Genomic DNA, 23,626 nt, shown 5'->3' on the forward strand with positions numbered 1-23,626 from the left:
GGTGCCCTTCTAACACTGTAATCCTAGGCAGCCCAGGGAAATTTAGGGAGAATTTCAGGATGGAAAGGTGCTGCTAGTTCTGTTATATCCTACTAAAAAGCCATACATGGAGAAATGAAGTTTAAACAAGGCTCGGGGAAGCTGCTTCAGAGAAAATTTGATTTTTTATGTAGTCTTTATTCTTACCATTAGAGCTGCTTTTGTTTTGTTGCAGACTTGCATTGTAAAAATTGTCAGGAAAGAATAAGAAAATAGTGAAATAGTGAAGTGAATAGTGAATAGAATAGAAAATAGTGAAATGATCCCTGAATGAATGCCTTTAAGGTTATAATTTCCATTCCTTCCATTGATTTTCCCTGGCAGAACCGTAAGGAAAGCTCTACCCCATTAAATGCCAGAAAATCCATAGTGCTAAAGCTAAGCAGATATTTGCAAGTATCCCCTAAATTTTGCTGATGAACTCATGCTATTTTGTTAGTAGATATTTCTAGAATAGATGGCATCTGATCATGATCGTTCTAGAATAGGTGACATTTATACCTATACATGTACATGGACATTTTAAACATCTGTCTCAGTAGGTAACAGTGGAATTTGCTACATTCATTTCTGGTTGCCCCTCTGGGGCTCTGGAATTTCAGATCTGATATCTGCTAATAGGGAGTTTCAGGATGTCTTGTTTCAAACCCTGGTTTAAATGAAATGAAAAAAAAAGAAAATCAGAAAGCAGCAGCAGCATCAACACAGGGCATCACGATAGCAGATTAAATATAGACATGGATTACAGAGCCATTGTTTTCCCTCCTGCTAAATAAGACAGTACACTTCAAATGGAATGCCACTTGACCTTTTGTGTCTCGTCGGTCTGTGGCTGTATTTAACTGCAGCAGGGAGGAAACATTTTCCCCTGGAACTGTCCCCTGCTGATATGACGATCGCTGCTGCTGGGTCACAGCATGCTCAAGAGGCAGAACCCCGGCGCTCCAGAACACAGGAGGGACCTCGCAGCCGATGGAGGAGCTCTGTCCATGTCTCACAATGACTCACGCTCTTTTTTCAACTTATCGCAGCTGGTGCTCTCTGCTGGCCAAATCAAACCATCACCCGCGCTCAAACATTCAAAAATCACCTACTTTGAAGTAGAGATTGTTGATGTGCAAAGCAAGAAGCAGATCTGCATTTTGGACAAGGTGAGTGTATTATCCCAGCACGCTGGGGCTGCGCCTGGTTCACACGATGCCAGGTCAGGGACTCTGTTTTCAGTGTGGTGTGGTCTTATTCTGTAGTGGAAGTACTTTCATTCCTTTCTCTGGGAGTCACTACGAATTCCTTGTGAGTCATAACCCTGGGCTGGTCTTCTCCAGGATTTTTACAAATAATCCTGCACTGCTTTCTTTTAGACCTCTTGGCAGCTCTGCGGGCTCAAAGTTACGTCCTTAGGCTGACTCTTGACACTTAGATTACAGTGTCTATTTCAGAGCATGATACTTAAACATTTGTTTCAGAATGGATACTCATTTTTAATACATTTGTAAAGCCTACCATCTCTGCAATGCTATGAGTACTTGCTGGTACCTAAATGTACTCAGCTGTGCCCTGCTTATTAGATTGGACCTGGCAATTAAAAAAAAATTGTTTTAAACAAAGAGTTTTAGCTAAAAGAGGTGTTTTGAATTTTGTTTGTTTGTTGTATTTGTTTGTTTTAATAATGTGAGTTAAAAATATAAACTACAGCCAAATTGCATAAATAGGATGAGAGGACAGGGTAGGATGGAAGTTCATGAACCCACAAATAACAGGTAAAAATGCTTCATAAATGTTTTCATCACCGTTTTTGCGATTCATTGTCCCTCAGTGAAAGAGTTGGTCTCTTTCATGCCATGAAAATGGGAATCCTAATCTATTTAGCCTATGTTATTTTCAGTAAATTAGTGGAGTTTTGGGACTTACTGTTTTTCTAGGAAAAAAGTTCCCTTATCCTCATTGGCAACAGCTGGAACAGGTAGATAAGTTTGCTTCAAATGTTTAATTTCATGCCTTTGAAATATGCAGGGTGGAATACTACCAGATTTCCAGTGTTCTTGGTAATTTAAAGGGTGTTTTTGCAAATTGTGTCCCTAGTTAAAGGTAAATGTCTCATTTGTTCATTCTTAATGAGGCAAAATATTTTTTGCTATTTTTTTCTAACTTAGCCAAAGAGGAAACATGCACAAAATGGTCAAACAAATGGGATGACTATTAACAATTTTGATGGTAGTGTTCACATTACTTTATTGAGTGATATTTACACAGTTGTTAGTTTATCTACATACATATAGAATTAGATTTTGATCAAAAGAAAGACAAATCTGTTTCTTGAGCTTTCCTATAATGTCATTAAAATATGTATAGTACAGAGACAGCATTAGGCAGAGAGCCACATTTCAGGAATCCTTCCATGCTGCTGGGATGATACCAGACCTGGGTTTTAATCTTTATTCTGAGTTTTTCTGACTCTGAAGATTTTCTACACCTCCTCCAAACCACAGACTCTGCCTCTGTAGTGGTGAAAAGACAGACATGAGTGGTAATTGCTAAGTACTCTTTATTCAGAGGTAAAATACACACAGGGTAGCAATAACAACTGCAAGTCTCTGCTCAGAAACAGAAATATATGTTCAATTTACATGGCCAGCAGTATGGGCTTTTAAAAAAAAATTATTTGGCACAGTACCAAGGAATTGGTACAAGTATAGTACAAGGCTGAGATTTCCAAGACTGCCTAAAGAATTTGGTTTCTGAATGCTCATTCACCTGGCTGTTTAAGTCCCTGTATTTGCTGTGATACTCCCTAAGCCAACCCTGAAGTTACAGAAGTTGAGTTCCTTGCTTGCATGAACCCTTGTTAGTATTGGTAAACTTAATTTCAGTTGGTTGGTAGAGGAAACAAGAGACTGGTGTACTGGATTATGCATAATTTTCTGTTTAATTAAATATAACTGATACAGGCCCAACATGACACTTCTAATGCCTGTTTCCTGTTTGTAAGATAGTTATGATTAACTTAATTTCTTGGGTTTGCATGTAAATCCCGCTTGCCAGAATAGAAACCGTAGATTTTAAAATGTATGTATTTAGACTCTTCTTGCATATTCCTAGTGGGTCAGAATATTATGATTTAGCAAATGCATTTATAATATTCTCAGATTAACAAATCTGCAGTGGAAAATTGTATTATAATGGCAGAGAGAAGAGCCCTTTCTTTCTCCCCCCAGCAGAAACTCAGGCAGAGTGATTCAATGCTCAATGCTCTGTGGTTAAACACCAGGAGCTGCTTCCATGAGGTTGAGTTTCTCTGAGATCCTTGCATGTGCCTATGAATCCCATTCAGATTAGTGGGAGCTCTGTAAAGTCTGCAAAATTATGGTACATTTAACTAGTTCTGGTATTTAGCAAGAAATAATTTCCTGTCCTCAACGCAGTATCAGGAATTTATAAAAGGTGTGTTTGGCTGTGTCATCTTGAGAAATCACCATCAATCCAAAGTTTTGAATCCAGCACAATTATTTCCGTGAAATAATTCTCCATTAAAAAAAGGAAAAATAGCATTATTTCCTTTAGTTTTCTTACCTATCTTACACTTTTGGGAAGGATCAGTCACGTATATTAAGTGGTTATTATAAGTTCTTGGTTGTCTTTAACTTCAAGGAGTAAATATAAGAATAAAGTAAAAGAATAAATACATGTTTGTTTTTTAAGCCTTTAAAACACATTCACACCCTGTTGCAGGCTTTTCTACATCCAGGAAAGGCAGAAAAAAATAATGACAGGAAGCAGAAGAAGAGAAAAATCCCAGACATCTTGGTGCCATACTCATCTCCTGCAGGAGCTGGGTTTGGAGGAAAATTACCTAATCTTGCAAAACTTAAATTCACACGAGTCAGCAACAGTGGCAGTTTCTTTTGCACATGCACACTGTGAACATGAAATTTTTTATAGGAGTACAATTTCTTTTATTTAATATTGTCAGCCTGCTCTGGGGACTTTCTCTGCTATGGATATGACATTATGCAAGTAGTTTGGTGCACACGAGCTTTTCCAGTGAGTTACTTAAAGAATTTAGAAGAGAAATAATAGCGGTATGAGATCTTTTCCCCTAGATTTGCTCTTGAAATTAATTCTGAGGTGATGTGCCATAGAGAAGAGGCTTCTGATTTTGGAGGATGGGGAGGAATCACAAACCAGCTTCAGGTGTTTGTTTTTTTTTTTTTCCCAGTTATTCTACAAAATGTCCCCAAACTGGGGGAAGTCTCCAAGTAGAGAAAGTTATTTAAACTTAGGCTACAACTGTCCTTAAAAACAGCATATAAATGCTCAGAGGAGGTGTCTTGGGACTAGGCACTGAAGTTTTGAGGAGGTGCACAAGCAGCCTGCTGCTCCACACACTGCCCATGACAGGACAAGAGTCCAGGTGTCAGGGCCACTTTGCAGGACACCATCCTGGGTTTTCCTTCCTTTTTTCCCCGCTCCCCACGGAGGCAGACCCAGGAGAGGATGTTTCTGAGCAGAAAAGCTCTTGCCCAAGCAGCGAAAGGCCTTACAAGAGCTGATGCCTGAAAGCCACAATTAGGAAAATTTAGCCAAGAAATTTGGCCCATATTTTTACACTCAAGGGATGGTAAGCAAGAGTTGATTGTCTTGTGGGCCAATGTTCAGCTCTTTCACATGCACAGCAATGCTGCATTTGTGTGAAGATAGTCTGTAGTTGAAACATGAATCATACATGTTTCTTGCTCAATGAGTGAAAGAATTATTTAGCAAGGAATAAACCTCTTCTTTGGCCAGTGTAAAAAAGCAGGTGAGCCTAGATCACCAAAAGTCCCTTTTTTCCTTGCAATTTATTAATTTGTATGGATGAAATTCCTATGTCTGTGTAAGGAGGAAATCGTGTAATTAAAGATTTCTTGTGAGAAATATTTTCAATTAAATAGTATCACAAAGTGTCTAAGGATTATGGCTTCTGTGTTGCTTCCAAAAAGCCACAGAAAACAGTAGAACACGCAAAAATCATCAAGTCCTATAAATGAAAGAAAACAATTCCTTTTTGTACTTTTTAACAAATAACCCACATTTTTTTGCCACCCACAACTTATGAAAAATACATGGCTACTCAAAAACTATTTCCCTCATACATTGTTCCAAAAACCTGATGTAGGTTGGTTTTAAAGTTATTGATGTGCAGTGATTTGATTTATAAGTGCTGTTAAAGCAACTCATAACTGTTTCTTTTATAGCATTCATTGTATAATATTTTTTTCTTCAAATTAACTTGTAGTAAAATGTATTTTCCCACAAACATAGTGCAATGTAATTAACTTTGCATGAGTTGCTTTTAAGGCAGGAAATGTTACACAGTACAGTTTTTACAGAATAAATCACCTCTGGAGAAACCAGCAGAGAAAGCTTTTTTCCCATCAAAAGCCTCGGAGCTCAGTAGTTTTGTGCTGTACGATTTTGCAAGTTAAGCTGTAAATAGAGGTGCAAACTCAGGTTTTGGCTACTGTGCTGTGACTCTCCCTTTTCAGAGCACTTCCTCAGGCCTGCAGAAAAGATCTTGGTTCTTCAGATGTGCAGGAAGAGCCTCTTTCCTTGATGTGTTGCAAAGATAATGGAGGCTACTTTCCCACTGTTCCTTGAGCCAGCTCTCCATCCTCTACCCAGTGCCTTCTCCCACTGAAATCCCTTTGTAAAACCCAGTTAGGGATAATTGAACATTTATGGCTCACAGTAGACACTGGAGGAACTTCTAGCTATATGTCTGTGAGTTGTAGGCATTGTTTGCTGTGCAATGCCTACAATGAATGTCATGGGAATATTGTTATTTTTAGGGAATTAAAACGCCCTTGCACACAAGTCTATGCATGAACCCAGCCACTTGTACGTACTCAACACTTCTTCAGTTAAATATTACAGTGTGTATATCACTGCATCTTTTGCCAAAGATGAATTAGGGCTTATTCTGATTGCTCTGAAAGGCCTGCTTTTCTCTGATGGAGTTATAAGCTTTTTGTTTGTTTGTTTGTTTGTGTTTTGTTTGTTTGTTTGTTTGGAAAGCACCTGAAGCAGCAGTGCGTTTGTACCTGCATGCTATGGCTTAACAATACAATGAATTTCCACTGGCATATCAGCAAAGCCATCTGCATGCAGAAATGCTGTCTCTGGTATCAGATAGCTCTTACTCTTGCCTGTGGGTTGCTGCTCTGTCACAGAAAGGGAACAGCCGAGGAGAGCAGTCATCTCTTTTGCACAGTCAGCTCTAGCAAATAAAAATAACTTCTCACATCATGGCTGGGAGGTTAGACATACCACATTCATTTTAGGTGAGCGAGTGCAGTCATTAAAGAAGGCAATGAAACTCTGCAAAGGAACTCTTTGCAGTACCAGAACATTGCCTCTAATGTCAGGTTCTTCCCATTAGCCTCATTGTAGGGAAGCAAAGTAAAGAAGTCCTTTCCCAGGAAAGAGATTAATACTTTCATGGCCATTTAAAGTATTTTCCCCCCTAAATATTTCATTTCTAATATTTCACTTGAGAGGACTGTATCTTCTTCTCTGTGGAGAACGAGCAGAGCCTGTGACCATCCTCAGTGGTCTCATTCCATACAGAGGATTTTTATAATAATTTTTCTTATTTAAGCAATCTATCATTGATGATGTGCCACCTCTGATGCCAGAGATGCCAAAAGGGGCTGAATAACCAGCTGTGTCAAAGCAGGGGGCTTCCACAGTGAGACATGGATGCTGAGTCCCAAATAGCAGCAACTCCCACAGCAAAATGGCTGAAGGAACACAGACACAAAACCAGCTGGATGTAGGCTCATTGCTGTGGAAATCCTCTTTTTTTGCTTCCTTTTGGAAGGAGGATTTCATGGTGTCGTGTCTTTCACTGTACCTTTTCACAGCATCCAGCACAACGGGGATCTGGCCCCTGCTGGGGGGCACTGAGAAAAAATATATTTATAAAATATAAATGTGTCTTTTCTTGCCTGTAAGCATTGAATCTTATGCCCAGCCCACAGTGCTGGTGACAGTAGTATTTTCTTCCTCAGTTACTACTTGTACTTGGTAAAGTAGGTAAACATATTCAAATTCTGTTGTAGCAATGCGTGACACTTATTCCTGCTCTGCTAGAAAGTCACATAATTTTAATGTCAATATAGCTACGGATGGTTTCAGATGAAAAGAGGCAACTCTACATATTACTTTTTGCTTGCTGTGAGATGGCTTTTTAAATGGAATACCTGGAGAAATGGCCTTTGATTTTTCTAGAAGAGAGAGACTGGGGAGGGGAGAAGCTGGTAACTTTAGGGCATTTAGCATTTGCAAAGGGATAATTTAAAGAATTACAGAAGCTGCAACAGATGACTAATGCTTCAGCTGATACCAATCAAAGCTTAGAAGTGCCTTTAAATGACAGATTTTATACATCTCTTATTTTAGATAAAAAGAGCCTAAGCCTGGGGGAAGAAATAAAGAAGCAAATATAATAAATATTCAAAAAAATTAAAGTTGCATTCAAAGTTGAGCAAAAACAAGAGTGAATTTGTGAGACACTGGTTGTGCTCCAACTCTTCCTGAACATTCTGGCCAGCAGCAAAAGCCAGTATGCCACCAGAGCAGTGAATATTGTCAAAATTGCATCTGTGAAGACAGATTCCCAGCCAGTGTGAAAATATCCTCTTTCCCACCAAAGTTATGACATTTTACCCCAGCCACACATTTGCCTTATTGCATCAGAGATAATTCAGAGATTATTGCAAATTATAAATGGACTGGAGCAATACAAGACCATAGGGAGCAGTAGGTTTTTTATTAGTCTAATAGTTAACAGCACAGCCCATGATGGAAAGTTAGGTGCAGAATGGCATCTCTTGTAGGCATTATTAGCATTAAAATACTCCTGCTTATGATTTATTGCTCCATCAGAACATGCTTTAGCTTCTTTCTGAAATCCAGTGTGTGATTCTTCACAGAACACCTGAGCCATGCAGTCATGGGTCTGTAAATACCCAGCAGTACACGTTAATGCTATTATTGTATCTGCCTGTGTTTAAGCAATTTTGGATTTTAAGAAGTCCTTAAAATGCCAGCTTTTCTTCCTTAACAGCTACATTTCTTGTGCATCAAAAGAACCAATTGTGGCAATCAGAGGACCTCTACCAGAAGTACAGCAAGCAACTCTTCATTGCGCTTGGTACTGAATAATGAAAAGTACTTGGATTTCTAACAGACCTGATGCTGCCTGGTTGTTCTCATATATCACCCTCATTTCCCATTCCTTTCTGCTGCTTCTCAGCTTCCAACTCCCCTCCATGGACCTGCTTTATTAGCCCTGCTACTCATAGAATCATTTGTTTTGCCAAAATATATTCTTTTGTGAATTTTCTTTTGAATTGGTTGATCTTTTGGCTTTTTTTTTTATACTTTATGCAGTCCCCCAAATAGATTGTGACCATCTTGTGATAAATATTGGTTGAGTTTCTTGGGTGCACTTTTGATTTTTAATTTTAGCAGTGTGTGTAGATATAAAAAAGCAATTAAAAATCTATACAGCTATTTGATAGAAAAGGGAAGACAAATTCAGAGGTTCTACAGCTCAGCCATAGGTTTTATCTGTGCTAGATCTGGCAATCAAAATCCCAACAAAAACATAAACACCTCCCTATTTCCTGAGAAATATGTGTCCAAATGACTGCTTATTATTCTTTATTATTTATACTTTATTCAATGAAACAGCAGTATATTTATTTCTAATAAATTATTATAATTTTTTAAAAGTTTATTTTATTATTTGCAGTTTATATCACTTTATTTTTTGTCACCGATTTTGTTTTTAAATGCATATCCCAAATGTTGTTTTCTTTGAAAATGACAGTGGAAAAAATGAGTCTTGAATTTTCGATGAAGTAGAATTTGGGAAGGATTACATTACATATTAGTTTTGAAATATTTCAATCTGTTATGACACAATAAATATTTCAAGTTCAATTTATTTTACAACTTAATAGTGCATTTATTTGCATATTATTTCCTATTGGACTATTTTCAATGACATGAGAGCCATGTGTTATATTATTTTGCACTATCATGATAGATGTGTCATAAAATAATGCAGAAGTAATGAAAGTTCTATACAAATGAGAAATAAAAAGTAATGAATATAACACAAAAAATGATTTTCCAGCATGTGCCAGAACCAGATTTTTTAATAAATTTCTATTCCATTTTTACAATTTGAAGTCAACACAAATTTACACATTCAGGGTTTTGCCAGAAAAATTCCATTTCCTTGGTAGAAAAGTGTTATGACAGAGGCTTCCTGACAGGTTCTGCTGTTCAGCTGCTGAGGTGAACAGTAACCTTACTCAACTCCCCTTAGTGAAAGGTCACAGGGCATGGGGATGTACCAATCTTGTCAGATTTGCTCAGAAATAGGTGTGCATGTTGAATTCTGCACACCTTCTCTCTGCCAATGAATCACATTCTCTTTACTTCCGCTCTCATCTTTAGCAGAGAGAGAAAAAGCTTTTTGGTGTCTGACACTCTTTCAGGCAATTTCTTGCAAAGCGACAGGATTTTTTTTTTAAATAGAAATACCCAGCTAGCAGTACAAAAACAATTAATCATCTTTAGAGACAAACTTGGCTGGTGTAAATTGACATGACTGCACGCAGCAAGCATGTGGCTCTGTGTATTCTTAGCTAATTTGGCCCATAATCACTGGAAATATTAGTCAGTCAGATTATCTCATATGCCAAGGTTCATGTGACCAGATAATAAATAATCTGGAAGATTGCTCAGCGAGGCAGCCCTCTACTTACTTACGTCTGTGTGCTGGAAACCACCTCCGCTCAAACCGTAATTCGGAATATCTCCTGCTTCTGGAAGGGCTGCCTTGAGGTCAGAGCCAGCTGTTTGGTAGCCACTTCACTGCATTCCACTGACTAAAATACCGGATTCTAGATAAAGCATTTGTGTAGCTGCTGACAGCACTTGTCTATATGTAGGTAGCACTACGTCATTTCCATGGTGAGCTCATTTATTTATATCTCTTTGGGCATGACCAGCACACTGGTTCACCAAGAGAGCTGTGTGGGACTCACTCTGTGCGGGAAAGGTTAAAGCAAAAGAGTGCCCAATTTTTGATTCTGATTTTGAAAACTGACAATAAGAAAGAGCCAATCTGATCTGGAAGTCAAATTCTCAAAACACACAGATCAGCTAGAACAGGTGTTTTTCTAATTAACTTTCTGTGGCATGCTGCTGGTTTTTTACAACACAGCATAGTCCCAAAACAAGGACAGGGTGCAAAAGCAGTAATGATGAAGTATTTGTTGAGTGCTAAATTTGGAAATTACCTGGCTTTCCCATTGGCTGGTTATCTGTTTTGCAGCCAGATCCTCAGCTGCAATAAACTGATGCCACCCTTTTGAACAAATTTACCCTGGCTGAAAATGGGGCAGTGTTTAATGAGCAACTGGAGTGGCAGAATTTCTGAATTTCTGCAATTATGGAAAATGCCTGTTACAAAGTAGGTGACTCAGCAGTGCAATGGTACTGACATGTCACAAAGAGAAAAAAGGTATTCGGGGAGAAATGTTGAATGAAAGATTACTTATTTGCTGAAATTCTATTATTCAAATTCTTATTGATATTCTGCTGACCTCTGACCCCTACAATAATTCTTTAGCACAAGAACTGTGTGATGCAATTACATGCAGATCACCAGATTTGGCATAATTCCTTGACTTATAAATGTGAAAGAGGTATGAAAGTGGATAACTATCTGATTACCTTGCGCTCACAAAAGGCAGTGTTAAGTTCCCTTAATATCTTCCACTTAGTGCTCTTCCTTCAGTCCTAGTATAAAATACTAGCATGGTATTTTAAATCTTAGGAAGAAATGTGATACTTTGTGCATTGGTGTCTGAAGGAAGAATAGAACTGGTATGGATGACCCAGAAGGTCCTTTAATTCTTGAATTCCTGTAAATGAAAAGTTTACTTCCATTTGCTTCAAATGGAAAAGTAAAAGTTTTCTGGCTGTGAAAGTACAGGAAAATCAGGGTTTGACATTTTGAAATCATATTTTTCTGAATGAAAAGAGTAATGACTGCAATCCACAGTTGTAAAATATGCATTTATTCATAACATTTTTTTCAAAAGAAAGTAGTCTTGAACCTTACACATGATAGTCACTTACTGGAAAGTTGACTACACTTTAAATCAGGAGTTAGACTACAAGTGAAGAAGTTGTAGGGAAAAGCTGGCTTGACCATCAGATTGTAGAAGATACATACCAAATAAGAGCAGAAATCCATCCTGCTTTAAACAAACTAAGGGTGGTCTCTCACTCTGCTTTGCCTTTGCATATTTGTGAAGTGCTGAAATAGAGGAAAGAAAGGGTTATAACACTTTCAGACATAATTCAAAAGAATGAAAGGAGAGTAAGACTAATAATTACAGTGAAATATTCCAGGGTGCTTTATTCAGTTAGCACAAAGGGTAATAAGAGCAGATGCTTTCCCAGTCCTTACAATTCCTTACCTTCTATTGATGTACAATGAAAAGAACAAAAGATAATTAATGGTCTACAAAGAGGACACTCTTAGTAGTAAGCTGGTGTCTCAGCATCCATCTTCTCATTGATCAATATTAGAAACTATAACTTCACTGGTTGTTTTATGAGGTCTTTAGAAAAAGACACAGAATTATCAAGATCATAAAAAAATGTATTTCATTCTTTTGTGGCTATAACCTCATTATTCTGCCTGGGAAAGGACACTGTGATTCTTCTGTGTCACAGCCCATTCTGAAGGGGGAAAGTATTTGTGGTTTTGTTCAGCTGGCAACCTGTGTAGCTTGTCTCAAGTGGAAGGATCCTTCTGGAAGGCAGCTGGCTCATATAAAACAAGTGTCCTGCTGCCCTTCTGGCTGGATGTGAGCTTCGTGCCTTCCTGGGGTCCCCACAGCCGGCGTGGAGCCGCCAGACTGTAACTTGCCAGCCCAGCACATCTCTGTCCACGGGCTGGCAGGGCTTAAACCACTCTGGCCTAAAGCAGCTTGGATGTGGCCAGGCACAGCAGTGTCCTGCTAATGAGCTCTGCCTCCTTTAGGGATGTACAGGGCACGGCCCTTCCAGCTGCTGCTGGGAGTGCTGTGTGGTGCTGCTCATCACCCCCCAGGGGCACGCTCACCCGCTCCTGGCCTGCAGCAGGACTGCAAGCACTTGGTAGCTTTTCAACACCCGAGGCATGTGGGTGGCTCCACAGGTGAACCTAAAACATGAGTTTGGATTCATTTTTTAAATAGCTGAAGTTAGGTGATGTGACCTCCATTGCTGCCATAGCAGGATTTGGAGGGGAGAAAGGACTGATTGTCTCAGGATGAAAAAAGGGAGAGGGATGTAAAGGTAGAGCTGCTAACAAGGGCTTGGCTAGACGTTTTGAACAGACTGAGGGCAGCTCTGCCCTGAAGTCAAAACATACTCAGGAGAGCTGGAGATGGAGACCTGGCTCTGTTTTGAGCAAGCACTGCTCTTTAAGCATGCTAAGCTTTACAGTTTTTCAGCTTTCTTTGCCTAAATGGGTTATCAGTTCTCCGGAGCATGGGCTGGCCCGAGCTACTCTATCCCAGAACCTGTCATAGTGAGATGTTGATCTGTAGGAATGCAGGCCCTGCAGCAATGTGGCTTATACTGCATTTAGAAAGCCAAGTCATCCTCCATCAAACTGGAAAAAACCACCCCGATCCTTCAGCTGGCAATGCCAGCTCTGAGTACCTGCACATCTGCCCCATGGTCTGCAGGCCTGTATGCTGAATAGGTGTTGCCAGCTAACAGCTTGCATCCATATCTGGTGGATTCTGGGCTCCAGGTCTCACAGGTGTGAGATTACAAAGTGTTAGAAAGCAATTTCAGACATTTTAGAGGTTTCGAGAACATAACCCCTCCAAGTCCACAGATGTTGCACACATGATAGGAAAAATACATGGATACTAAGGGAGATGTGCTGTTTTACTGGGTGTTGCATGGAATGGCTCAAGTGCAATAAAAACAGACAAAATATTTCCTTTCCTTTTTAAACAAAGAAAGATAAAATGGCTTCTTCTATTGTTTCCTGTCGCTAAGAAGAAAAGGGTCTCCAAGGGCAGTGTCTCTTGCCTGGCCTAGTACAGTTCAGCATGGTTTGGGACAACACTGCTGTTGGGGACAGGGAAAAAGGGTAATCCTTGGTTTCAAGGAGCCTAGGCCTTGATTTGGATGGAGTTGGCCTTACTTAGCAGCCACATTAGAGAGACAAGTCAGGGTTTAAGTGGAGTTTCATTTACAGCAGTTTCTGTAAATGCCCAGTGAGACCCTCTATAACTGTGGAAAATAAAGTGTTCTCATCTAAACCCAAGAAAATAACTTAGAAAATATCTGTACTTTGCTACCTCTTAGCACAGGTGTCATTTTACAACTTTAGATCACTGAAATCTGTATTGAGCTCTCTGCCTGTTCATATTACTGGAAGCAAGTTGGGTTACTCATAAATACTAAAAGCACATATACTCTGTGTTTGTGTGGGGTGTCCAATTACATAAGAGTAAACTTTTCTTTCTGCACTGATTTGTTGCTTTAGAGTCAGCAATTTTATTTTGTTGCATCAGTATTTGTCCAAACTCAGTCTTTTCAACAAAACAGTCTATGTTAAGGTGCTAAATGATATCTACTAGGAGAATTTCTTATGTTCTTCTCTATTTTTTTGCATGGTTATTGTCACAATCCACTTGTAAGTAGCTCAACATGCTACTTCCTCAAGACTCCCATTGCCTTTCCTTGTAAACAAAAGGCACATCCAAGTATTTTGCTCTAGTAAATTCTAAATGTGTTTCTCAGGTAATTTGTACAAAGTATATTAAGAAATCAATATACATAATAAAATAGAGCCTAAAAAGCCTCCAGACTGCCCTCTAAAACTGTGACACCTGAATTGCTTCAGTGCACATGAACAAAAAGCACGCAGAAGCAAACTCATTTGAGGCAGAAAGGACAGAACCTACTTTTGCTATTGCCCTCTCCAGAGAACCCTTTCATGTCTCCAGGACATGGACCTCAGCATGCTTCAACCTAACTTTAAAGCTAAACCCTTCAAGTTTTCCCACTGGTTTGATCTAGGGGGCAATTATTGCATCAAGCAGGACCAGCAGCTTTCCCTCTTGACCCTTGTGATTTTACTCCTCCATCGACCAAACAGAGGTGGTCCAGTTGATGTATAATTCAAATTTGGACAATCCTTAATAGCATACCAACTTGTGAAAACAAATTTGCTGATTTTTTTTTCATTTTAGCCTGAAGGACTTGGAGACAAATTTAAGCATATTTTCATTGGAGGGGTGGAGAAGGGATCCCAAAGTGAAGAAGAGTAAAATTAATCTGCATGCATTTTGCTTTCTTTTCCAGGTACCTCCAGCATCTACCGTTCTTGATGTGAAACACAAATTTCACAAAGCATGTAAGTACTATGGTTACCAGGCTGGAGACATGGTTAGAGGCCTTTTGCTTAGAGAAATTGTCAAATTTATTTTTCAGGAATCTCCCACAAAAGCTGAGACTGGCCTGACAGCTCCAGAGCTCAATAAGAATAGTGTTTGAACTAAGGTTCTATTGTAGGTGTTGCAGATGGGAGAGACTGGAAGGAGAGAACTGCATAATTCATCTCTGCCAGCACATGAGGGGCAGCAGTTTTTATCTTGTTTTTAACATTACACGGTGTCATTTCAAGGCCAGTTCTGCATTTCTTCTCCCAGTGTTATATTGGATATACTTCAGTAACAATAGACTGCTTCATGGTGGCCATAAACTGACCATGTGGACCAGAAAGCTGCTGGAGTGGGGAACGTGAGCTCAGAGTGATTAAATAACATCTGGATGTAGGTTAGATATATGAAAGAAATTCTTTATGGTGAGAGTGGCAAAGTGCTGGCACAGGCTGCTCAGAGAAGCTGTGGATATCCCTGGAAGGGTACAAGGCTAGGTTGAATGGGGCACTGAGCAACCTGGTCTAGTGGGTGGCATCTTAGATACTGAGCTTTCATTATTTTTACCAAAAAGGGGTATGTTCAACTAAAGGCTAGATGCCTTTTACAGGAAAAAAAAAAAATAAAAAAAAAGGTTGTCAGCCACTAATAAGCTTGAGTTCAATGTAGGGTAAGTAGAAAAAGCATTTTGCTTCTCCTGTGTCCTTATAATTTCATAAAACACTAAAGCTTAAGGCATCTGTGGTTGCACACGGGTTCAGTTGATGAAGCGAAAGGCTGTTAACCTGACTGCTCCAAAGCAGTAACTGCTCCAAAGTTACTTATTTTCCCTCCCTGTAAGGGCTTGTAAAATACAAAATGGCAAAAGTTCAAAAGCCACGCTGTTGAATATGAAAAGATCAAGTGCAGAAGTTTTAATATTTCAATAAGAGTATGTCCTCCCATTAGTTTGTCAAATGCAGTGCACTTCTGCCTAGAATCTCTTAAATCGATTGAAACTGGGTTTACATTGATGCAGTTTAAATCAGTTGGAGAACACTGGCACAGAGGTTTATGCCGATATAACTGTAATGAGGTTTTTAATGGATTTGGGCTAAAATGATGTGAGATTGTACATAAGCCATTTTAATGGCACCTGTTTTGATATTAAGAGGCATCTTACTCCTCAAGTACCCCCAGTGATGTAAGTGGAGCTGAGTATGAAGTAAGACAGTAAGCATACAACAAAGCACAGTATACATCATGAACCAAACCTCTGTCTGTGCAGTGTGTGACAGCACATGGAAGGGCTGGCTAGTGCCTTCAATGCTTTTTAAATCCTCATTTTTTACGTCAATTCATCCCATTCCCAGGAGTACACTGTATCAGTGTCCTGTGTCCCTTCTTCTCAGTTCAGCTCATTGCTTTGATCTCTCTTCCAGTTCAGCCTGGATGTTGTTGTCTCATGAGGTTCACCCCCTCCTCCTCCTTTCCCAGTTGCAAAGATCAAACCTTCACTTTTTTCTCTTTGTATAGTTAGTGGGATGACAGCTAATAGAATACAGTTCTCTTAGGCAAGGGCTGAGAAGGGGCTGAAGCTGATCTGTGGATGCCTTTGGTTAGCATGCTATTTTGTACTGGCTCATGCATTCATTTCTGTCATTTTGTGTGTGCCAGACTCACATGTTCCCCTATAATCTCTCATTAAAACACTCTCCTACGCACACCCCCTTACAGTCTCCCTGTCTTCATACATTCTCCTTTGATCACCCATGCAATTAAGCTTTCTCCTCAGCTGGTATCTTGTCAGCCCTTCAGTGAGAGGAACCCCTGTGCAGCAATTTCACAAGAATCATCTCTGTCACTGATCAGGTTTTGCTGCCTGATTCAAGAAAGGAGGAAAGAGACTGAATTATGAATTGCAGCACAAGCTGTTAGTCATTAAAATAAAAGAAATGGGATGCAAGTGACACTTGCCATCTTACTGATAAGTAGTTTCTAAGTTAGTCAAATATGAGTTTGGATGTGTGTTTATACAAAAGGTAGAGTATGGATTTAGAAGTCCAGGAACAAATAAGGAAATACTCCTCAGCCCTCACTTCAGCAAAACTGTCTCTACTGAAAGAACCCCCAAAAGGCCTAACCATGTGCTTTTTATGGTTTGAGTTCAGGGGGGCAATCCCAGTTTGATTGCTGGAGGTTCAGGGATCTTAGTGGAGAATAACTATTTCAGACAAAGTGCTATTTTCATGGGAATTCAAAGGCTTTGTCCAGATTGAAGCTGTTTTTAATCATCCCCTGGCTGCTGTATCCACTGCCCATGGGAGGGATGGGCAGCACCAACTGGGGTCAGCCCAGAACAGCAGATTCCCTGCTGCAGCCCCCTCCAGCCATCAGCTCCACAGGGGCCTTCTGTGACAGATGTTAGAGCCAGGCTGTCATGCTTAATAGCAAACATCACACCTGCCCACCATGGATCTGTCTAATCCTTTTTAAACCTACTTACAGTTTTGACCTCAGCAAAATCCTCTGGGAAGGAGTTCCACAGTAAAAGCCTGTTGTGGAGAAATGTCTACACTTCTACAGCTTGATGTTTTCTGCCTGAGATTGAGCAGCAGCTGAGTGTCAGGGTATCACTGGCCATGGCGCTGAGCTGTTTGAGGCACGGGCCTCAATCAAGATGGTGCCATGCGTTAGGAGACTTTACTAGAATTTTCCTCATTCCTTTGGCTAGCTGGCAGAGATGGAACCAAGTCAAAAATTGAGTGTATAAGAAAAAAAGTCTCTTGACCCATTTTCTCAGTTGCTTATAATGAGTTAGCTACCTGGCATTTTCTTTATCTATACAGATTATGTTTTTGATGGAGAAAGAAATATCTTGCAGGCTAAACTTCCCGAGCTCTTGTCCTTGGCAATAACTTTTCACCTTTAATTTATTTTTATCTTTGCAAAATGTATTGGACTGCTGGGGGAGGAAATCTTACAGATAGAAAATGAAAAACTGTAATAATAATGCTAATTCAAGTATCACATAACTAAAATAAAATACTCCTAGAACACGTAATATATAATATAGTGGAGTCAGTGATCATTAAATATTTTCAAGGTTACTGCATGAAAGTTGCTGAAAAAGCTCTTGAAAGAAGAGGAAGAACTGAAAGGAATTGGGGAAATAAGATCTCAGCAGTGCTGTAAAAAACTGACAGAGGCAACCTCCTGCTCAAGGGGGACAGCACAGCTGCGGCTACATTTTGAAGCCAGAAGGGTGAGCATAGGAAGGCCAGAAATTGCCCTCTAGGCAGAAGGAGCAGGCAGGGAAAGGAGGAAGCCTGGTGATGGGTGGAAGGAAAAAGGGAAGTCCAAGAGAGAACTGAAAACATCATGACAAGGGCATCCTGGTCAACAGAGGGAAATAAAGGGCTCAAGGAATAAGGAACATCTAAGCTAACAGAAGTTATATAGGGCATTTAAAACAAGCAATATCAATGAAAGCAAATCATAAAGACAGGCATTGTCAGTAGATGGCACTCAAGAATAAAGAGCATAATTTCTGAACAATATGAAACTTTAGAACCCTGCTATACCATCTTATAACTGCTCCTTACAGGTATTTCTATAGTGATCCTGGGAGCCATGTTCCCTGGAATGCTGCTGAAATATTTTCTGTTGCTTTTCTCTAGAGAGAGGACAAGGAAGAAGTGAAAGTCCTTCTTCATGATGGGACCAATCTCTCTTTCAGCCTCCTCCTTACAGCTGGGCAGTGTCTTAGGAGTCATCTGCCAGGTTTTACCTACTGCTCTCATCTTGCATGTGTCCCAGAAGCCACAGGAGAACTGACAGCCCTGCAGACCCCATCACCCAGTGGTGTTCAGCTCAGGCAGTGCTCAGCAGCTGCAGGGAGAGCAGCATTTTAAAATCAACAGGTCCTCGTTCACCTAGAACCCTGAAACAGGTCTTCAAAACAGAACAGGGGAGTCAAGCTGACAGGGTGAAGAGAGAGGAGGAGAATCTGTCATTACTTAAAAATCACAAGGCAGGCTTTGTGCGCACAGGTCAAGGCACAAGAAGTTGTAAAAGTAATTCTTTAGTGGAGGAAGTCCTCTTTCTTTCCTCCTTTCTAAAAAGGCTGCTATGGGTTTTCGTGCCCTGAATGTGAAACTTTTCTGGTTTTCATGACACCTGAGCAGTCAGGTGCACCTAGTAGCAGGATTTCAATAGCAAGGGCACCAGAAATAACTGGTTTTTGCCAGGCCTGTGCTGACACACCAGTGCGAGACGCAGAGCTGTTGCTGGAAAGGATGACTGTACTGCATCACGTAATTCCCTGCTGGAGGCTGGCTGTGATGTTAAACTGCAAGGCTCAGAGAGGTGAGAAAGGATGCTGTGGGGATTAGTCATTAAGAGCAGTACCAGGGAGAGCGGTGACTGCTAAGCCAGTCCTTGCCTACCGGCTCTGTATAATCAGGACTGTCTGATAACACAGTCTTGCTGAGAACCTGCAGTACCTCTGATTTCTCCACACTGTCTATTACAGCTGGATTCTCAGGCTGCAGAAAGTTAATGAAATCTGTCAATTTTGATGCCTGGAGAGACTCATGTGCCTGATGAATACATCTGCTGGGGACTCAGAGAAGCTGAATTATGCTATTTATGGCTCAGCAAAGTTGACTTCATAGTCTTGGCCTGTCAATCAGCCATGTGTTTCACAAACCAAAGAGACCCAAATAAGTTATATCTAGGGCACAGAGCCTTCCAGAGGGATCTTTCTTCTGTCCTATATTAGGAGATCAGGCTTTGAGAAAACCAAAATGTTTGAAAGAGGGCAATGATCTGATCCCACCATGACTCGCCTTGAGCTGGACGTACTCCCTGGACAGAAAGGCAGCTACAAAGTCTATAGCTTTTATCAGAGCTCGAACTCTTTCCTCCCTGATTGTGTCCTAAGTAGTTCACACTAGCCCAGAATCCATATATGAGGGAGTTTTCCAAAGGACAGACAATATCTTGCTGTCAGTGTCTGATTGCAGAGCTCAGAGGCCCAGCATTACGTCCCCAGTATGGATTCTCAGAGCACATTGGGTTGGCAGTCACATCCAGCTATTGTTTTCCATAAATTCTCCCCTCTCTGCATTTATAACAACTCAATTGGAAACCACACAATGAAGGCGAATCGCTGGGGATGGGCAGTTGTTACAAATGGGCCCTAAGAAGTCCAGTGATTTCATCAGTGTAAATTGCTCATTCATCTGTGTTGACTTTGTAAATGGAAATTACTAGATTAGGAGGAAACATGATATTTATTTCATCCTATATTTATAATTTATTTTTCTTTTGTCTTAGTCACACAGCAGAGATCAATAGGACGCCAGCTCCTGATGAATTTCAGTACCCCTCAAATGACACAATTCTAAGATCTTTTTACTTCTCTGTGCCTGTCAATACAACCCAGTTTATTAGAAACTCCTTGAATTTCTTGTTACTACTACAGCGAGGCCTGTATCTTCTGAAATTCTTTACTTTTTGCTTCCCAGCTCTAAGCACAAAGTAAGGAACAGCTCCCGCCACAAAACTCAAACCGGTTGCTACCCTCTTCCTTCCCAGCTCAAAATCAGAGATCTCACCCATGAGTAAATTGCTTCCTGCCTGTGCAGCACTATCAGAATTCTTGCCTCAGGATGGGGCTTTAGACACAAAACCAGCCCATCCAGTAGCTTCATTTCTATCTTGTGCAGGGAGAAGCATCAGGAGGATGACCTCCTCTCAGCTTCTTTGTGACATATCTGTGTAAATCTCTCTATACAAAATAGAGGAGTCTGTGTGCTGATACAGATTCGTGTGACCTGAATTGATGGCTTGGCTGTCAAAATAATTGAAGCCCTCCTGTGAAAGCTGGGAATTTTTTCCCTGCTTTGAAACAGCCAGTCAGGAAATGAGAATGGCATCATTGACCTAACACTGTTAAAAAAAAGAAGAAGCCAAACTGAGTTAACCTCATGATTTTAATCTTCTAAGTGAATGAAGGTTTACCTTATACTCAGGCACCCCCCACCCCACACCCATTCTGTGTTGGAATTACAGAGAAAATGATTATGGAATTGTTCCAAAAGGGACAGGCAGTGCATGGAGCCCATGGCATACGCTTTCCAGAAGGTTCTGTGCACTTTACAGACACTATTGTGCATCCTGAGCTGTGGTCATAAACCTCCCATTCAAGCCTGACTCATGTCTCTTGACACTGCTAAGGCCCAGATTTTGCATTTGGACATTTCTAGCTGGGCTGCTGAGATAACAACAGTCAGAGTGAGCACCAGACCAGGCATCTGCAGTTCATTTCTCTGCTGAGCACTTGAATCTCGTTATAAGTTGTGGAGAAAGAGATACTAAAGCAGTCTGAAAAGCATCTGATCAGGTATCCATGATGTTTTGCTTTCTGAAATACATACACAGTTGCAAAAACATTTTATTATTGAATTTGGAAACTTTGGTGGAGGTTTGGCTCACCAAGCTGATTTAGAAGCAGGGCACAGGGAACTTTAAACAATACTTTCAGAGACAGATGTTTAAAGCATTCTGGTCTTCAAAAGAGAATCATAAAAGCCAGAAGGCCCCCTGGGACTTTTGATATCTCCTGATTAACACTGAAAGGAATGTGATGTGTAAGACTTAGGTCTTTAAGACTTGACCAATAGGAGTCATGCTATTGACAGGGGTGAGTTGTGTGCTAGACACTTTCTTCTTTTAAGCTTCATTTTCTCATCTATAAAATAAGAATAATTAACCTGCCTTTCATCCACCTTGGGATCTTTTGTCTCTTTTGGCTGTGATCCCATAAGAAACACTTGGGACAAAGAATGACTTAAATATATGTTTAATGACCTATTGAACCAGAGGGAGTAAGGTGTTTAAAACACAAAAGCTAGGATACGTTAAAGCCTTATAGAAATAAGACGACCTTTAGAAAACCAGCAATATTTAAATCAGCAATGGAAAAAGTGAAGATCAACTCAAGAAGTTTAATGAAAATTCACATTGTTTCTATTTTTTTTTTTTTTGACAGCTGCTGCATCTGATGTTATTGCATTTCATTAGCAGGATTACAGATATCATTTCAGATGAGTAACATAATAAAAGAAAAGGCAGAAAATCTATTGAGATGTAGCTTGAAGCAGAATTGTCCCCCTCTGCTCTCTGGGATATTGTTCCCAGCTGAGATTTACAGGGCTCCAACAATGCATCACAAATGACATCCTATGTAAACAATTGGAGAACAAATGTGAGATGCTATTTAAATGCCTCATTAAGGAAAGGAAATTTCATAGCTAGATTCTTTGCTTTTCTTGATTTTACAGTAGATTTAATTGACAGATCTAGATGAAAAACATCCAAATTTGTTTACCAGAATTACCTGTCATTATTTACAATGTGTCTTATGTTAGTGCCTATGGCGCAACTGAAAAATTACAGTAGGAGGCCCTATAGAAGTAATCCAGGCCCCAGGAATATCCAGTCTTGAGGAATTAAAGCCTACTCAACTGTTAACAGAAGATGCTAAAGTAATTTTGGTTTTAAAACTGCTCCTACATCAATTTAAACTCAGCTATTAATATTTTTGTCTGAAGAACAGACTCATTTCCAGTGTTAACCTAGTGTTCACCAGCAGACTCATGGGCTTCTTGGTTAATCAAGGAACTCAGGATGCTAAAAGTCCCAGTGGGCCTTCATCAGTGTGAAAAGAATCTCATGTCCATTAATAAGACAGATGTCGATTAAGGCAGGGTCAGGGTCTGAGGCTGTAGATGTGCTCTGCATCTACATCAGGTCTTTCACAGGAGTGTCTGCACCTTTGAACACCTAAGTTGGCACGTGGTTTTACTGAAAGGTCTAACAGCTTCCCTTACAAAGAGTTGCTTAGAATGGATGTGTATGAAATGTCCCAGGAATTCTTGTGAAAGACAACCAACAGGCACTGGATAACAGGAGAGGAAGTGAATCACCCTTGCCAGAGTGACAGGAACCTACCTCCTTGAAAAACCTGTGAGAACAAGAGAAATAAATGACAAGTCCTATGCTGTCATCCCTGCTAGACAGGCTAGAGAAGAGGCAGCAGCTTCAGCTTCTAAGTTCAGGACTTTCCTCCAGGTCTTCTCTTCCTCATGGATTCCCTCGATGTGCTTTTGTAGCCCGTCCCTTCTGTGGGGCCAAGAGCTGTGATGTAACAAGCAGCTGCAATTCCAGGGGTAGGTCAGGTGAGCAAGGGCGGGCTGTTCAGGACTTCATGTGGAAGATCTCACCCTGTGATAGTGGTTTGTTTTGTCTTTGTTTAGATACAAGCCCTCGCTTATATCTGTAGCCTATTTCTGTCTTTATTTTCTTATTTGTGCATGGTGGGAAAGAAACCCTAAGAACAACCAAAATAAGAAAGCTTTCAAACAAAATTTGGTATTTGCAACTGTTTCAAGTTAATGAAAGCAATGCATCAAAGACAAGAAGGTGAACAAATGATTCACAGTAAAAAATAACGTAGCAGAGTTTTGCCTCTTTCTAAATTGTCCCCAATCGCAAGGATATTGAATATATTTGCTGTTGAAAATTACTCACTGCTGAAACAAATGACGTGTGAGTTATACTGGAACAATGTGTGTTGCTCTGGTTTAAATACATACTAGTGGAAGGCAATATTTTTTTTATGTTCTGCCATTAGACTGCAAGTTCAGGGTGCACAAACAGCCTGGATGAGCTGTGTCTATCACATTTACAGAGGGGAAGCAGCAGAGGTGCTCAAAGGCCACAAAGTGTTTGTCATATAGATTGGGATGAAACACCATCCCTCGGTTACGAGAATGAAAACTCACCCAGCAGTATCACCACAGTCATATCCCTTATAGGCTGTGTCTGTAAAGCCATGGAAAAGTACTTTGCTGATCAACTTCTAGGTTAGAAAAGGCCTCTGAGACCATTGCACCCAACCTTTGACTGATCACCACCTCGTTGACTAGACCACAGCACTGAGTGCCATGTTCTGTTGTTTCTTGAGCACCTCCGGGGATGGTGACTCCACCACCTTCCTGGGCAGTCCATTCCAATGTTTA

The 23,626-nt window shown here is 40.3% G+C and overlaps 1 protein-coding gene across 4 annotated transcripts in view; it reads left to right on the forward strand.

Moving 5' to 3' along the window:
• Nucleotides 1–897: 897 nt before the first annotated feature.
• The window catches only part of TECRL (trans-2,3-enoyl-CoA reductase like), a 58,519-nt gene continuing 35,790 nt past the window's right edge, over nucleotides 898–23,626 (forward strand). For 3 of the 4 annotated variants that reach the window (XM_038135502.1, XM_038135500.1, XM_038135501.1), the window contains exons 1-2: nucleotides 898–1,190; nucleotides 14,482–14,533. In XM_038135502.1, coding sequence (XP_037991430.1) covers nucleotides 957–1,190; nucleotides 14,482–14,533 — 286 coding nt within the window. In that variant the 5' untranslated portion in view covers nucleotides 898–956. The remainder of the gene's footprint in view (nucleotides 1,191–14,481; nucleotides 14,534–23,626) is intronic. The other variant, XM_038135499.1, reaches the window with a different exon arrangement.

Source organism: Motacilla alba, chromosome 4, assembly GCF_015832195.1.
Source record: "Motacilla alba alba isolate MOTALB_02 chromosome 4, Motacilla_alba_V1.0_pri, whole genome shotgun sequence".
In the NCBI taxonomy this organism is placed as follows: Eukaryota; Metazoa; Chordata; class Aves; order Passeriformes; family Motacillidae; genus Motacilla; species Motacilla alba.